Source organism: Drosophila grimshawi, unplaced genomic scaffold (genome assembly GCF_018153295.1).
Source record: "Drosophila grimshawi isolate 15287-2541.00 unplaced genomic scaffold, ASM1815329v1 contig_311, whole genome shotgun sequence".
In the NCBI taxonomy this organism is placed as follows: domain Eukaryota; kingdom Metazoa; phylum Arthropoda; class Insecta; order Diptera; family Drosophilidae; genus Drosophila; species Drosophila grimshawi.
In genome coordinates, this window is record NW_025063098.1 from 8,233,296 (window position 1) to 8,250,960 (window position 17,665).

The 17,665-nt window shown below is 41.0% G+C and overlaps 1 protein-coding gene across 4 annotated transcripts in view; it reads right to left on the reverse strand.

Moving 5' to 3' along the window:
- The window catches only part of LOC6563789 (homeobox protein homothorax), a 126,142-nt gene that overhangs the window by 39,569 nt on the left and 68,908 nt on the right, over positions 1-17,665 (reverse strand). For 2 of the 4 annotated variants that reach the window (XM_032736902.2, XM_032736901.2), the window contains exon 8: positions 7,995-7,997. The exons of 1 other annotated variant lie outside the window; for it this stretch is intronic. In XM_032736902.2, coding sequence (XP_032592793.1) covers positions 7,995-7,997 — 3 coding nt within the window. Of the gene's footprint in view, positions 1-7,949; positions 7,998-17,665 lie in introns of all 4 variants that reach the window. One more of the 4 variants, XM_043214858.1, reaches the window with a different exon arrangement.

Below are 17,665 nucleotides of genomic sequence, written 5' to 3' on the forward strand. Positions count from 1 at the left end.
GCCCCACACACACACACACACACACACACACAAACACACACACATTCGGCATTTTCACTGCAGCAGCTCCCACTTTTCTATATTCCTTCGTTTATTTTCTGTTTTCTTTTTTCGTTTTGGTTTTTTGCTCTGTATTTTTTTTTTTTCTACATTTCTTTTATTTCCAGTCAGCACAAAAAGTCTTATACACGAACTGCGTGGTTTTTTTTTCATTCTTTTTTTTTCGCTTCTTCCAGGCAACTTTTGGCGCTCGGCGCTCTCTTGGCGCCTGCTCCAGCTGCGTCTCTGTATGTGAGTGTGTATGAGTGTGAGTGTGTGTGTGAGTGCGAGTGTGTGTGGCAGTCAGCTCACTTTTCTTTTGAATGATTCGATGATTTTAAGCGCCTGCGTTATATGAAAACCAATCGCATCAAAGCACCCCATTAAATTTCATCGTCAGGCATATATCCTTGCCACAAACTCACACACACACACACACATACACATAGACAGTGGGATAAATAGACAGACAGAGGACATGGCATAGAAATAACAACAGCTGCTGCGACTGCTATTGCTATTGCTGCTTGGGTGGACTCCATTCGTCCTCGCTTGCATCTGCAACGGCAGCAGCAGCAGCAGCAGCAGCAGCAGCTAGCGGCAAGCAGCAAACAGCATCGTCTGCGCCTTTCAATAGCAGACGCTCTCGCGCCTTGCCCCAAGGCAATATTTGTGTTATATGCCATGGAAATTCGTCAGCCAGACATTGCAGCTGATGTACCCCAACATACACACACACACACATACCAGACACACACACACACCTAGAGAGAGACGCCTGCATTGTCATCATTATGTGCTGACGGCGTAAATGGCTCTATCAGCGCATTGTGCCAGCAGACAGAAGCCGCCTTTTGGGAGCCTTGTATATGACATGTGGATACGTGAATGTGGATGTGGATATGAACATGAGGAGCTGCTGCTGCTGCTGCCACTGCTGCTGCTGCTGCTGCTGTTGTTACTGCAGCTTTAAGGCACTCTTTTGTTTGAGCACATTTGGTGGTTTAAAGTGCTTTTAATGGCTTCATGCAAACGCAGGCAGCCTGCCTTTTAAAACACACAAGTCATGCCTTTCTTTGGCGGGGAGTGCGCAGCGGTAGACATTTTATATAGGAGCTGCACACACACACACACACACACTCACACACACATACACATAGTTTCTATACATAGCTAGTCTGTCACTGGCCCCGCCTCCGCACTCCGCCCGCTGCCCCGCTCTTGACCCGCTTGCAATCTTCTACTTTGGCTGTAACTACAGCTTTGGCTTCGGCTTTTGCTTTTGCTTTTGCTTTATTTGCAGTTCTCATCGTCGTTGTCGACGTCGCTGCTTATTTTTTTTTTCTTTCTTTCTTTTTTTTTTAGCTTTTTTCTCCTTTTTTTTTTTGCTGGCTAACATTTAATGGGTTTTTCAGAAAATTGCATTTTCTTCTTTGGCACTCTTTGGTCTTTTTGTTTAGCTGCTACTTTTCCAGCAAAGAGTCGCTGTTGTTGCTGCTGCCACTGCTGCCGCTGCCGCTGCTGCTGCCACTGCTGCTCATGACCATGGCTGCCATATTAGATTTTGAATGCATTTCCGCTTTTTGCCGCAGCGTGGAAACTTTTGTTCGCCATCTCGGGTCTGTATTGGTGTTTCTATCTCTACGTAAGTCTGTGTGCGAAAATATTTTGGACTGACTGACAGCTGTGCCAGGACGTGGAACAAACTCTCTCTGTTTGTGTTTGTGTGTGTGTGTGTGTGTGTGTGTGGGTTGGCTCCTGCTTGGCTGTGGTTGGCTCTGCTCGCTGGCTGCATTAAAAGTTTGTTTCCTTTTGCTTTAGTTTGTTGTTTTGTTTGATGGAAAAGTCCAAGTTGTTGCGCAAAAGTTTTTATGCAAGTTTTGCTATTTTGGCAAATGGATATGCCCCAACACACACACACACACACACACACAAGCACAGCGGGCGCAATCACATTGTTAGTTTTGTGGGTGCTTGAAAACGAATCCGCTCGAGAGCTAAATCAAAGTTGGTCATGTTTGCGCATATATATATAGAGCAGTATATATATATACATATATATATATATGTCTATGAAATTGCAGCTTGAGTTTTAGCTTGCTATCAATGCTGAAGTTTAATCAAACTTTAGGACAAAGCCCAAACAGCAGCTGCTAGCTAATAAAAACCTGTCTAAAACTCTACATGCAACTGCCACAAAAGTTGCTTTCAAGTGTGCTTAACTGCATACTCGGCCAGCTCAAACACACACGCACACACATGCATGCCGCACACCTTCAAGTAATGCCGCAAAAAAGCATTGCATACCTCGGGGCGCTGTCGGAGCATTCTGACATGCGGACAGCTTGCAGTTTTTGCCCATGCTAATAGCATTCCGCAAATGTGCAGCTACAAAAAGGCGTACTGCGCCCTTGACCACCACCCCAACAATAAAAAAAAAAGCCAGAACTAAAACTGGAAAACCGTATTAAAATCCCATTTAAATGCGACTTTTGTTGCATAAAGAAAAGTCAAATAAAACCAAAGAGAAATATAAACCTAAGTCGCTTCAATTCATTAGATACATTTGTGGGGTGTTTTTTTTTTTTGATGTTGTAGCTGTTGGCTCATTAAAATATTTGGTTACGGCCAACGGACCGGTTGTTAATCCACATAAACCTGGCCGCTACTTTTATGGCCTAAACAGTTAAAAAAAAAGGCCGGACGGATTGAGTGGCGTCTCAGAAATCGATTATAGATGATGTGACAAACCGAAATTCGAGTTTTGTGCACGCCGTGTAACATTTAACGGCCGTAAATCTTCAAGGACGGACAGCAGCCACGAGTCAATCATCACTGATGATTTAACGATGGCCCAGGCATTTAATTGCCATTCGACAGATGACAACAGTTTCTATTCCCCCACTGCTTCACAGCGCCGATAAAAATGAAAACAAACAAGAGAACTTGTATCGTTCACAATTTTAACGACATGCCAAAAAGGTCAGCTCCCCAAATGATTTTATGTGACAATTTTGAACGCTCTGTTCACTTACTGCTTGTCATTTGGCATTAACAAGTTTCAATTTCGTTAAATGCAGAGACACCTGTAGAAAGAGGGTGGGGCGAAGGCCGAGGAGAAGGCTGAGGCTGAGGCTGAGGAGCATAGGCAGAACATTTTTCGTTGCTGTTTTCAAATTGAAAACGTGTCCAACAGCAGTCATCAATTTTTAAACACGAGTAATCACTTTGTAAACGTTGCAAAGACCAATTCCAACAACAACAAAAAACACACACACACACACCTCCCTGGGCAACTTGTCTACTCCTCTGGGGGTTGGCTTATCCCAAGGACAGAAAAGAGGACGTCTCTGTCTGGTTGCCGTTTGCTGCTCTGACAAGTATGCCTCAAATTTGAGCTGCTTGGGTCTTTACTTGATTTCCAAATTTCGGCACGTAACTACTACGTAAAGTTGCACAAATTTTTATACAATTTGTTGCATGCATAATTCAGCAGGACAATCGGCAGGATTCGGGCGCATCAAGTGAATATCAAGCGCATATTGTGGTGGATTTATGTTTGTGAGCCCGCAAAAACCAGCATAAATAGATACACTTGCTCTTCTTTTTTCTTTTTTTTTTGTCCCCCTTCCTTGCTGCCCTGTTGGCAGCTTAAGCGCCCGCGCATATGCTGTGGAATTATGATGAGTGGATCGGAGTCAAGGGCAGGTCAGGCCGGGAAGGGAGTACTGACGGGCTGGTAAATTGTATTATTTATACGTTTCATGTGGCATACATCAAGAGATGAATTCAATTTAATGAAATGCGCAAAAAAAAAGAAGATATTTTGAAAGCGAAATAGATTTCGATTTAGTGGAATTAAATGTATGGCAACTTCACAGTCAGGTCGAGCAAAGATAAAGATATCAATATTTAAGCTAAAACCTAATTAGATTACTACAAATAATTTTAATGTTTTACTAAGCAGAAGATGACCGAAAAACGGAAACTATTTTTAATGTAGAATCTCATGAATTAAATTGATAAAAATATGTTGAGCAGCTGTCTTCAATTTATTTAAATATGGTGCTCATTCTAATCAACAGAGTTGTCAAATGTAGTTAATATAAACGCATTTCAAGCTGCATTTCTTCCAAAACCATCAGCAACATCAGTTAAGCTGTTAATTGGCAATTGCTTTACAAAGAAACCAAATGAAAACAAACAAAACAGCGAAATACAAATCAAACTCGAGACATTCGAACAACATTAAGAGCATGTTAATCTATTGAAATAAGCGCCATCATTTGTCTATCAAATCGACCGAATCGCATAGTATATACACAATCTGAACTTTGAATACCCCAGGCCTGCCAACATTTAATTGATGTTTGGTCATTCGGGTTTTGTATTTCCTATTATTATTTTATTTTTTTTTCGGTTTTTGCAGTCGCATTAAAGTGAATATTGAAATTGAAACCAAAACCGAGACCGAGACCGAGACCGCGTCTCGGCAAGCAACTCGTCGAGCAAATAAGCAAATAAGCAAATTTATTAAATTCTCATTTATCAACATCATAAATCAAAGTTTTCAGCCGTGGCGCTCAGTTTTCAGCTTGCAGCTTTCAGTTTCAGTTTTGATTTTGATTTTGTAAAGCTACAACAATAACATCAATGAAAAATATATATATATATATATATATATATTTCAAATGATCTATCAACAGTTGCCGTTTTAGCGTTGATGTTTCTGGTTTTTGTGCATATATTTTCGACTCGTTTCGTTTTGATTTTATGGCTCGCCTCTTCGCGTTTTATGACTAGTTAATTTCGCCTGTTTTTGATTTTGATATGGCATTTCATTGTTACTGCTGCTGTTGCTGCTGTTGCTGCTGTTGCTGTTGCTGCTGTTGCTGCTGTTGCTGCTGTTGCTGCTGGTGCTGCTGTCATCTGCTTGCTGGATTTTATTGGGCGCAATGAACTATAAAAACGCGGATGCCTCCCAATTGCACTGCACTTGACAACTTGCTGATGTCTAAACGAGCAAATGAATGAATGAATAACACACAGACAGACACACATACAGACATACATACATACATACATGTACATACATAGATACATATATACAAATATGAGTATGTTTATGGCACGCCAATCTGTCAAAAACGGTGCCTCACTTTTGCTTTCAGCTTGACCTTTGCCAGCTGTCAAAATGGCCGCTGCAAGTGTCAAATGTGCCCCAATGCTGTTCTTGTTGTTGTTGTTGTTGCTGCTGTTGTTGTCATTGGAGTTGCTTTTTGACAGGCACCGGCCGACAGTCGCAAAAGTGCGAAAAATGATGTGAGGGCATCGGCGGCAATAACAGCAGCAGCAGCAGCAGCAGCAGCAACAACAGCGGCAACAACAAAACGCGGCTTTGAACTACTAAATCATTTTTGACAGTTGGCGGCGCTGCGACAGCGACGCCGGGGAAAGCCCCAAGCAGCGCAGTCAACGTCAATGTATTTGTGTTTGTCTATATGTGTGTATGTTTGTGTGTCTGTGTGTGTGTGTACTTTAACCATGACCTTGAGCACTATTACACACACACACACACATACCAGCACACGTTGTAGCTTTTGTTTATGCAATAAATTAAAAGCAATAATTTTTCATCTTGAGGCAGCCACAGCAGCAACAGCAGCAACAGCAGCAGCAGTAGCAGCAGCAACAGTTGAAAGTTCGCCCGCTGCGGCACAGCGCATTAATTTTGTGTAAAGTTTATACACCAATATACACACACATTACAGAGACAGAGGGGCGGGTGGGTGGCAGCAACAGCAACGGCAACACCAACAGCAACAGCAACAGCAAAAGTGATAAAGCACCGCAGCAACATTGGCAGCGACGTCGACGCCTGGGCAGACATTGTTTTTAACTCGCTGCGACTGCGCTCATTCTCTCTCTCGCTCTCTCTCTCTCTATCTCCCCTGCTCTGTGTATCGCTGTCTCACGTTCAATACGCGCAAAAACAATAATTCAACTTGTGGCTGCTCCACATACGGGTAACAGCCACTGCCACAGCCACAGCCACAGCCAGAGGCATAGTCAGAGTCAGAGTCAGAGTCAGAGGCACAGGTTCAATGCACGCTTTGCGCTTGCGCAGGGCAAACAAATTGCAAACGACACAGACACACACACACACACACATAAAGACTAGCTCTTTCTCTGTCACACACACTCTGTGTATGTGTGTGTGTGTGTGTGTGTGTCGTTCACTGTGTGCCATTAATTCTAGCGCTCGCCGGCTTGTTTGACAGTTCTGACAGACGATTATTTAAAGTTGTGCTTAAGTGCGCGCTCTCTTTCTCTCACTCTGTCTGCATGTCGCTTTCGCTCTCTTTCTCTCTGTCTCTCTGTCTGTGTGTGTGTGTGTGTGTTTGGCCCTGGCCCTGGCCATTGCATTCTTATTGTTGTTGTTGCTGTTGTGGGCGCACATAAGTCACACAAAAGCGTGTTCCAGTTTCAGAGGCTCTACATTGCTTATAATACAAATTACACTTTTTGGCATATTTCATTTTCATTTTGGTATTTTTTTTTTTTTTTTTTTGGTTTTTTGGTCCGTCTGGGCAAAGCCTAAAAACTTGACTGTCTGGCAAGGTTTACTGGGTTAGTAGGTCCAGCCGAGAAGCAAATTAATAATAGCAGCTAACGGGGCGTATTGCCAATTTTGTCTGTGTGTTCGCTGCTGCACTCCACGTTTAAGGATAAGAACAGGCAAACAGAGAGCGCAAAAGAGAGAGAGAGTGACAGTGAGAGTGAGAGAAAAAGGCAGAGATGTTTGTAGCTGCTGCTACCGCTGCACAATGTTTTACAGCTATTGCTAATTTGAGCGATTTTAATGATTTTGTACACACACCATTCCTCAAGTTAACGCTGCGTGGCGTCATAAAACCAGACGACGAGCTGGAAAAGATGGACAAATGCATTTTGTTGTTTCTTTCTTCTTCTGTTTTATGAACTGCAGGCGGTGAAGCGAGTGCTCAAATCTTAGTCGAGACCACAACCAAACACAAACGGCAATAAATCAAAATTTTCTGCAAAAATCACGTGCCAGGCAAACGTTAACTGCGTTAAATGTTGTTGTTGTTGTTGTTATTGTTGTGGCAGTTGCTGATGCTGTTGCTTATTAATGAAAGCGAAAAGCGTTGCTTATATAATCAACAGGCAAGGCAAAAGGGGCTGGCTATCGGCTATCGGCTGGCAGAAATCTGAAGAGCCAACTGCCACTGCGCACAGCGCGAACACCCGATTTCCACATCAAAATTGGCACAAGTTCATCATCATCATCATCGACAAACGGGAGCAAAAGAAAACAGCAGCAGCAGCAGCAGCAGTCGCAGCAGATATTACTATTCGACTTGGAGGTTGGAGGGGAGGCGTGGCAGGCACGTTGAAAGCTCGAAGACCGCCAGTGCATTCAATTTATGAGCCGCAGACAGTCTGCTCTTCTTTATAATCGATTGTACTTTTTAATTAAAATTTAACTTTATAATGATTTTTTATCAGCTGCTCCTGCTCCAGCTCCAGCTCCAGCTCCAGCTCCTACTGCTGCCGCAGTTGCTCTGTCTGTTTAAGTCTAAATTAAAAAGAAATTTCTTATTTTGAACAACAGGAAGCGACCTCGGCGCGCAAAGTGGGCGTGGGCCAGCTGGAACGTGAGGGATTAGTGACAGACAGACATCAAAGTTCTGATCGCTGCTGGCCAGCTTGGTAGCTTGATTAATGTGCGAACCCTGTCTGGTTACGTGTGGCCGAGACCCGAGCGAAATCTGTGCAGAAGCATGTGTGTGCATGCAACATCTACGCGATTGAAATATATGTATATTGTATGTGGGTACATCATAGTATGTAATGTGTTAAATGACTTAATGTGAAATGTGACTTACCATCGTATGTTAGTTCTGAAGGATTGAGTGATGATAAGAACTTACCATCTGCAAATAGAAAACAGTTACACATAATACATTAATCCCAATTCACAATTCAAATTCAATTCATTTCATATTAATTAACGACACAAAAAATATAAATATGTGTGTATCTACTTATCGCATGTGAGAAAAAAGATTAAAGTGCGCATTATGCAGACACACATTAAAATTTACCATAAATAAATAGATTTCAAAACTTTTCCCACTCTCATTAAATTGCGCGTGTGTCTTTGTTTGCACACGTTTTTCCTCATGTGTATATTATTTTGTTGTTGCTTTTTTTGCATTTTATAATGCATTATTATTATTAATTCGATTATTGTGCAGCATTTAATTTAATACCACGCCACGCCGCATTATGCACAATAATTATTTTAAATTCACTTTGACAAGCCGTTTTATTGACCGCCATTGCAGCTCATCCCCCAACCCCGCTGCTGACCCAGTGCTTTTGCCATATTACAATGTTAATTTTAATTTAATATTTTAACAATGTCTCGTGTTTTAATTTTGCTTGCGGTTTTACGCGTTTGTTGCTGCTTTTGTTATCGTGCAACAAAAATGCAAATTAACGCACAGATTTACATTTTTTGTTTGTCCATTTGAAAATATTTATAGCTGTCATGGTTAATTTTTTCTTTCATTTCTCTGCTTTTTTTATTTATTTTTTTTTTGGTTTGCGTGTTTGTTTTGCACGCATTTCATTTCAATAAATTATTTAATTTTTATTTTTAGTCTTTATTGCTATTTTTTCCATTTTATTGCACATAAAATGACATTTTAAGCCAATCATATGGCGCCCATAAACTATTTGCTCAGCTAAACTAATTTAATGAATAATACCTTGATAGTTGGGTTTCATTTTAATGTCTGCGTTTGTGATTAAAAACAAATTCTTATTTGCGATAAGCTGAAATTCTGATTATATGGAAATAAGTGGAACATAGTCAATGCCTGCAAATTACAGTGTATTAAGACGGGCCTCAAAAACAGTTCGAGTGTCGTCTTTGGCTGTTTTTGGGTTTTCTTGGTAAATAAATCAATGATAATTAACCTTCTGCAGCGCGTAGAAATAATTTTACTGTCAATGTTGTCAGCACTGACAGTCGAACATCTTAAATCATTTTGTTCTTGTTGTGTCCAGCGTGCTGTAAGAGAGAGACTCGTGGATTTGGAGACTCGGAGACTCGGAGACTCGTCGACTGACACTGACACTGCTGCAAGTGACTGGGCAAAAAGCAACAGCGAAATGAAATTAAAAAGCGCAACAGCGACGGACACTAAACACGGTTAAATGAACAACGCACCCCGAAAATGCCAAATGCGCAAAATAAAATGCCAATTCGCACTCGCAATCGTAAACGGGGCCAGCAGCGGACAAAACAGGCAACTGCAAATGTGCCTGGCATCGATAGCTGGTAGTTGGTACTTGGTAGCTGGTAGCTGGTAGCTGGTGTTGGATTGGAGGTCTCGCGACAAAACACCTTTTCACAGTGAGGGGGGGAGGCGGGGCAGTGCAACGGACAGCAATGGGGCCTTAATTTCTGATGCGTAGACGTCAAAAACGCCGTGGTGGCAATTAAATGCCTTCGACGCGATGCCTCGCTCATTGCCAACGCCTCGCAGCCGCAGTTGCTGTCTCCGACTTGGCTTAGCTTTTTGCTGACCAACTCAGTAGCGGTCACAAATAACGCCCAAATATGGCGCAATTTCATTTGCAACGCAACGCAACGCAACGCGCAACGCAGCGCAGCGCAGCGCAGCGAATCGATTGCCGTTGTGGCAGCAACAATAACAACAACAATAGCAGCAACAACGATGCCACCGATGCCGATTCATTTCAATTCGTTGCGTTTCGATTTATTTATCACCTGTCGTTGGAAATTGAAATTGCATTTCGCATGGCCAACGCAGCAGCAGCACCAGCAGCGACTTCTTCGTTGTCTTTAACTTGAAATGCGCTTGCAGAGGATATGATGATAATGCCATGCAGCATGCAACGCATTAAAGGAGTCGACTCCGACGTCACAAGGTAGCAGCATTAGTAGTTTCCGCTGTATCAGACGAATATATTAATTAATTTATTTAATGTGTACTAAAAATAGTTCACAATTTGTAAAAAAAAGAACATAATAAATATAATTATATTCAAATTTAAAATGGTCCAACATTTATTGCCAGGATCATCATACTATATCATACAGCTTTCATGGCAACAATGGATGAGTTTTTTGTACGTTTTTTATAGACTCAAGCCTGCAAGGGTATTCAGGATTCGTTATGTCTAAAATAAGCCATTCTTTCTTGTGCTTGACTCGTTTTGTTTCATTGTGCTCAGTTTTCTGTTTCTGTCTGCTTTTTTTTGTTTTTGTTTTGTAATTTCTTGTTGTTGTTGCCTTGGTGGCGGCATTGGGGCCATCGCTCCAGGTAATCATTGTCAACAATTAATGAAAGCCATTGTGGGCGTGGCAGCCTTTTAATGAACAGACCAGAAAATATATCTCGCCCTCTCTTTCTGTCTCCTTGTACAAATTAGCAAGGGCTTTTCTATTAGAATGGCCAGCGCAGTGGAGAAGAGGGTAAGAAAAAACTCATCAACATAATGTAAGACGTTGCTCGGGGCGATAATGAGCTATAATGGAGTTGGCCAAGCAAGAGTGTGTAGCAAGCTAAGTCGCGAATCTCAAGACACAGTTGCCTCTTAAGAGCCTCTTAATGCCCCCTTTGGCTTGATTTTCTTTAGCCCTTTACTTTTCCACTTGATTGTGTTTTTGTTTTTGTTTTTGTTTTTGTATTTGTATTTTTTGCATATTTAAAAGCCTGAATTTATTCGTTGATCGACTAATCAGCAGGCAGGTTGCGCAGGCGAGCAAAGAAAGTCGAGAGAACCCAGAGGCAAAGACACCAGCCACAAGTTGAGTGGCTTATCAATGCACTTTGCCGTGCTACACGTAAACTTACTTTACATGCGTTAACTTTTGATAAGCGCCGCGGCAAGGCAACAAGAGCAAAAACAATGGGCAATGGCTTGGTCGATGCCGAAAGTCAACTTGATAGCGCTCAGAATTGATTTAAATCGTTGTACTTTGCATATTTTGTGCATTTTTATGGCAAGGATGTGCGCCGCAGCTTGTGGCATGTTGCAGTTGAAGTTGAAGTTGAAGTTGCAGCCATTAGAGCGGCAATTGAGCAGCGACCGAAGCCGAGTTTCGTGCCAACGCTCGCTTTAACGCTTTGCTGGACATCAAATGGGCAGAGGACTGGGCATTGGATATATTTTGGACTTGGGGCTGGCTTCGTTGCGGGCTGGTTTCGTTGTGGCTGTGGCACGCGGACTTTTGTTGCAGACAAAATTGTCGACAAATAGTTTACACGGGCATGAAATTGTGTGCTCGCCAGAGAACGGGCAGGCCAAAGAATGTTGTTGCTGCTGATGTTGGTTGCGGTTGCTGCAAAGGAATGCGCATAGCTCAAAGTACTAGTTGCAAGCAAAACATTTGGATTAAATGATTGAGTGCAGCATGCAACAACAGTTGAACATATTGGAATTGGTAATACGAATTCAAACATTCAGCAAAGAAAGCAAGTCAGCCTCTGAGACAGCAGCGGTGCATGCTTGAGGTGCACGCTTGGGTGGCCTTTGAATTTACCTTGGCATAATGTGTATTAAACTATTGCCTTTCAGCCAGGAATGTTTAATTAAACTGTTAGCATTGGCAGAAACTGTGAACTGAGTGAATGAGTCCGGGTGCGTTCATTAATTCATATCAAAAGTGTAATTGAAAACCGCATAAATTAAGCAAAATGCTTTTTTTATGTTGGTGTTATGTGTTATCCCATTGGGAATGCGCCGGCTTTGACATTTGGCTGCATTATAGTTTAATCTTATTAAAATATTTATATTTATTTAAAATATGCATGCAATTTGTTAATTTAACTGCTGCTGCGTTTGCTGTTTCGCATTTATTTATGCCACGAGCTTTTTTTAATTGTCATCTTTGTTGTTTTAATGCTTTTGTTTTATTCTTTTTTTCTGTTTTTTTTCTTCTGTTTTTTGCTTTTTTATTTGTGGCAGCCACTGCGCTTAATTGCATTTCGTATATGAATTAATGAATATTTTATCAGCACATACACATGCACCGCCTCCTCCATCGACTCAAATATGCAATGCATTCAAATGCCCCTCTACAAGCATCATTTATTTCATTTTATGTTTTCTTTTTTCATGCCAACTGATAATAGAATAAAACCAACAAAAAAAAACAAAAAACATGCGCCAACCGCAGCGATTTTTGTTGTTGTTTTATTGAATCTATTTTGTTGTTGATTTTGTTTTTTTGTGTTGTTTTGCACACAGCCTATGCATATAGTATAATTTCATTTGTGGTTGCCTCTGCCCTTGGGAGAGGGACAGGTATATGCACAATAGTGCAACAGTGCAACAAAGACAGCAATAGAGACAGCAATCCAAACGGAAACCAAAAAAGCGAATCGTATAAAATGTTGTGTAATTGATGGCATATGCTAATGTAAGAGAGACTATTTAACTTATCATACTTTTTATACATCTTAAGCTCGGCGTATGCTTTTGTAAACTGCTCAATAAACTGCTGATAAATATGCATGTTTCTACGAATACCTATTTTCTTATCACGGCCAACTGATCTGTTAGCCACAATAAAACAAGCTTATCTTTGTATCACAGACCAAAAACGGAAACTGTTATACAAAAAGAAAGGGTTCATTTTGTATATGTTATGACACAAATTTCCTAGTTTCATTAAAATGCAATTAATATGGGCTTTCAGCACATTTGTGCTCTAGGCAAATTACCCAATTCCAACTACATTTTATTTTAGTACTTTGGTGTCTCTAAACAGGAAAAAAAAAAAAATGATAAGGGTGCGTCATAATTAATAATACGTATGCGCAACAATTACGCACACGGGACCCGGTCATTTCATTAACTTTACATTAAATTCGTGTATGTTCAAAGGCATGTGCGATGTACGACACTAAAAGAGGCAACGGCAATGCAATGCAGCCAAACACACTCGAACAACTCGAACTCGAGGCACACACGTGGTATGCAACAACAACAGCAACACAAAGGTAAGTTATTATATGTGTCTGTGTTGTATTGTGTCTGTACATATAACTCAATCCATTAACGTTTTGATAAAGGATCTTTATGACGACACTCCAAGCGACGGCAGCAATCATCATCAGTATCAACAACAACAACAACTACAGCAACAACAACAACAACAACAGCAGCAGCAGCAACTGAAATTGCTTCGGTACGTGTCAGTTGGTAAGAAAACACTCCCAAGCACTCAAACACAACACAACACAACACAACGGAACAGAACACAAACAAACAGCGAGTGAAAAGTAATTGCGTTTAAATGCGTTTACATTAAGCCAAAATGCAGGCCGGGCCAAGTTTAGACAATCGCTTGGCCTAATTGCAGTGTGTTTGTGTGTGTGTGTGTGTGTGTGTGCTTGTGTATATCTATCAAGGACAATTATTATTACACTTGTAATGTGACCATTAATGGCATTATTAATGCAAACGTTCATATTCACAGCTCCACAAGAATCGTTCAACGGGTTACACAATTTCCGGGGCAGATAGACAGATAGACACACAGGCAGAGAAATGCATATCTAAATCAAAATCTATCTATATCTATCTCTATCTATCTATCTGCACTGAACGGCGACTTTACGACATGCAAAGCCAAAGCTAAACACTTTATGTTATACCAACCCCCCCGCCCGCCCAACCCGCCGCTGTTCAGTTGGTTTCAGTTTACGACTTTTTAATAGTTCTCACATATTTTTTATAGATTTCTCTACGCCCGCTTTCTTGTGGTCTGTCTGTCTCTCCAGTGAGGGAAATCATTTGTTGTTCTTGCTGTTGTTGTTGTTTTGGCCAGCACATAAAATTGATTTCCTTTTGCCAGCTAGCTGGGGCATTCGAGCGTTTACTCTTTCGCCTGTCATAAAATTTATGTTTATGTCGTAAAATTTAGTTCGATTTTTGTGGCTGTTTTTGCCGTATGCCTTTTTGATTTCATTGCTTGTCATTGCAGCGCACTAAAAATAATCGTTCTATCTCACTTGCTCAGTTGCTGCCGACCACACCAGGTGTTTGCTGTAAAGGGTTTTAGCACAGACTACGCGGCGTATTCGCAACTTCAAAAAACCCAAAAAAAAAAAACAACAACAACGTCACTAAACGAAAAAAGAAGTCCCTTACAAACAGGGGAAAAAGTAAGGAAAAAAAAAGTAGTTGTCGCTCGCTGATATAAACAAACGACAGACATTTGTTTTTATTACACACCTTTTTGGAGCTTTCACTTTGGCAAGGGGGCGACGGATGGGCGTTTGGTAGTAGATTCTAGTTATTTTAATGCACATTTTGTAGGCAATTCCAAATTAGGCAATGCTGTGCTTGCCTGTGTATGGCCCAGCATCCGGATCTGGCCCTTTTTATATGGGCCAAGTACTCAATGTTTGCTCTTGCCCAGCACATCATCAAGGTGTGCTGCAGAGAGGGAAGGAGTGAGGAAGGCCGTTGTGGGGTGGTTGGTTTTTACCCTGGCCTGAATGCCTTACTGATGCTGTCGTACTTATAAAAAAGTAATTTTCTCATTTCTTGTTCTCGTTCAAGGCTTTTTGTATATTAGAAGGAATGGCTTTATTTATTTCTTATATGTATGTAAGTGGCGGCAAAAGTTTTTCCCTGCCATCTTCTTCTACTACAGCCAGCTTTTGGTTTCTCTTTACTTTGGTGTTTTTGGTTGGCTGTTGCCGTTTTTTTTTTTTTTTTGCTCGGTCGCCGTTAAATTGGCAAGTTTGTTGTGCTAAGTTTGGGTCTCGCTGCTGGAGCACATAAATTAGAAGCACAAATTAGAAATTATGTGCGCATTTAAATGTGAAGAGGAGCTCCATCCAGCCTCCAGTCGGTTAGGCAGTTCAGTTCAGTTCAGTTCAGTTCCATATGTTGGACTCAGTTTGTGTCTTCTGCTAATGAAATGGCTGCGTGCCTGCGCCTGGGTCTGGGCCTGGCCCTCGGCACCAGTCTCGGCCTTTTATTCAAACTCAATGAATATTTGAAGAGGCAGCAAGCAGCAGTCAGCCACCGGGCAAAAAGAAAAAAACAACAACAACAACAAAAAAAAAAGAAGAACCAAACAAAATGAAACTTTTGCCACGGCGCCATTTGGCGCTACAAAAGATATTTTTCCATTGAAAGCATTCGCAGCCAAAAGTTGTTTAAATTTAGCAACCGACACATGTGTGTGCACCAGTGGGTGGGGATCATGGAGATGGGGGCCAACAGCAGACGGGGCACCAAAAAAAAAGTACAAGTCAAATAAAGAACCAGTGCCACCATTTGCGTTCTTTTGGTTGTCGTCATTTTTTTTTCGGACATGGGACAATTGTCGCTTATATTGTTGAAGGCACTGTATAAAAGCAGCCAAATGACACAAAGACAAGTTCAACGATCTGCAGTGGAAAGAGGAGTATAGAATGCTGGGTATTACTGTACATGACATGGTTCCTTAGTTAACATAATTATATATATACTTATATACATACTACATTCCTGATGTTTTCTGATTGACGCACAGCTGATCAGCTGCCATGAATTATATTATCTATTATATTTCTAAAAAAAAACAAAACATTCTTAATATTTAAATATGGCCATTTGGGAATATGACAAATCAAAGATTGCAGAAATATATATATATATATATATATATATAGTCTTCAGTAAGATATTCTAGTGATATCAGAATCCATATGTAATTTTTGTGTAGACAAATAATCTAATGTCAATAAATATGTATATTTTTAGTATTAAAACTATTAAAAATACTTCCTAGAAAGTTAGATAATCTTTTAGATTGAAAATATCTGATAAGCATTCGTTTTATTGTGGTATGTAAAATATACTATCGATTTCACAAGCCATATCTAAACTCAATCAATATTTCTTTTCATGAAAAAAGTTATTCACAGATGAAAATTATGAATCGAAATCTGTTTAGATCTTAGACCAACCTTAGAATAATTTATATTTTCTAAACGGATCCTCTAACCATTCGCATATACAGAATAAATTGGTTGATCAGACTTCCAATTTCATTTTGGGAAAGGACTACACTTATTTTCTGGTCATTAGTCCTCAGTCACCTGAGTTCGACAACTTCATTTCCTTGTGTGCTACTTCAGTGCTCATTATACTCTTCAACATTTCCTACCCCCAATTTTTGCGTTTCACTAATGTCGTTTATCATTAGGGCAGTCGACTACTTATATACGGCACATATACTGCCCACAAATATGTATATATATTTACCACACAATATATTCTACACGTTTTCTTCCTGTTGACGCAAGATAATTTGCCTTTGTCTGTCTGTCTGTCTGTCGTCGTCGTCGTCGCTTTGCACCGCGCTCCCATTACAAAATGTCAAAAATTTTCCCAAAACACGACACGCCCCCCTTTTGGAAACGAGCCGAGCAAAACGCCCACGACACGCTCCCGTTGCCGCTTAATAGAGAATTTGGTATGCTCGTAGGTGGCATAACAACATTGTAATGTTAATGGCAGAGAGCCGGTCGGTCAGGTCAGGTAGTTATGTAGGTGGGATCGGTGGTTAGTGGTTGCTGCTAGCTGCTAGCTGGCGAGTCTGGTGAGTCTGGCAGGTGGCAACGCCCTGCAAAAGCGCATAATTTGTCATTGAATGTTTGGTTTTGGGCGGCCTACCAACTACCGCCTTCGTTGTTCGCCAGCTTATGTCTTAGGTGTTGCCTGTTTGCATAAAAAAAACAACAGAAACAAAAAAAAAAAACTGTGCCATTGCCAACCCTCTTCTAGCGTTTCACCTAATGGGCGTGTGTGAGAGTGTATCCACTCGAGATGTTGGCTATACAAATTGTTGCTTAATTTGCAGCTTACATTTAAAAAGCATTTAGCGGGTGCCCATGGTGGTGGTGGTGGTGGTGGTACAGTAACGGCCATAACAGCGTGTCCACTTGTTATCTCGGGTCGGCAAAGTTCGCTACCATTTAATGCACACACATATAGCCATATAATTATAATTGCTGATAAATGTTTCATACTAATAAACACTTAAAGCAAACGAACCTCCCGTCCAACATGGAGCTAACGATGACGATGACGACGACGACGACGACGACAACGACGACGACGACGTCGCCGGCGTGTGACGCTAATGACACTTGTCGTCGACGTTGACGTCGGCAGCGGGGCAAAAATGGAATGATTTGTGTGAGAGATTGCATGCCTTGCAGTGATTTGTGATTTGTGTGTTGAGAAATGCAATTTTAAACGAGCGAATGAAACGGGGTACAGCAAAAAGCAAACAGCAACAGCAGCCAGCTAACCATCATCAGCCCAACCAAAACCAAAGCCAAAACCAACAACTACAACTGCAACAAAATTGGCGACTTGATAAGCCACTGTCATCAGCCGGCTGCACTTTTTGATATCTCTATTAAAAGGCACTCTGTTCCTCATGTTATTGCTGTTGTTAAACACAAAATGGCGATATATATTATTGAAGTTGAAAATGTGTGCCAAGCAAAATAAATGTGAAAATAATGAATAATAAAAGTCAAGCAAAACA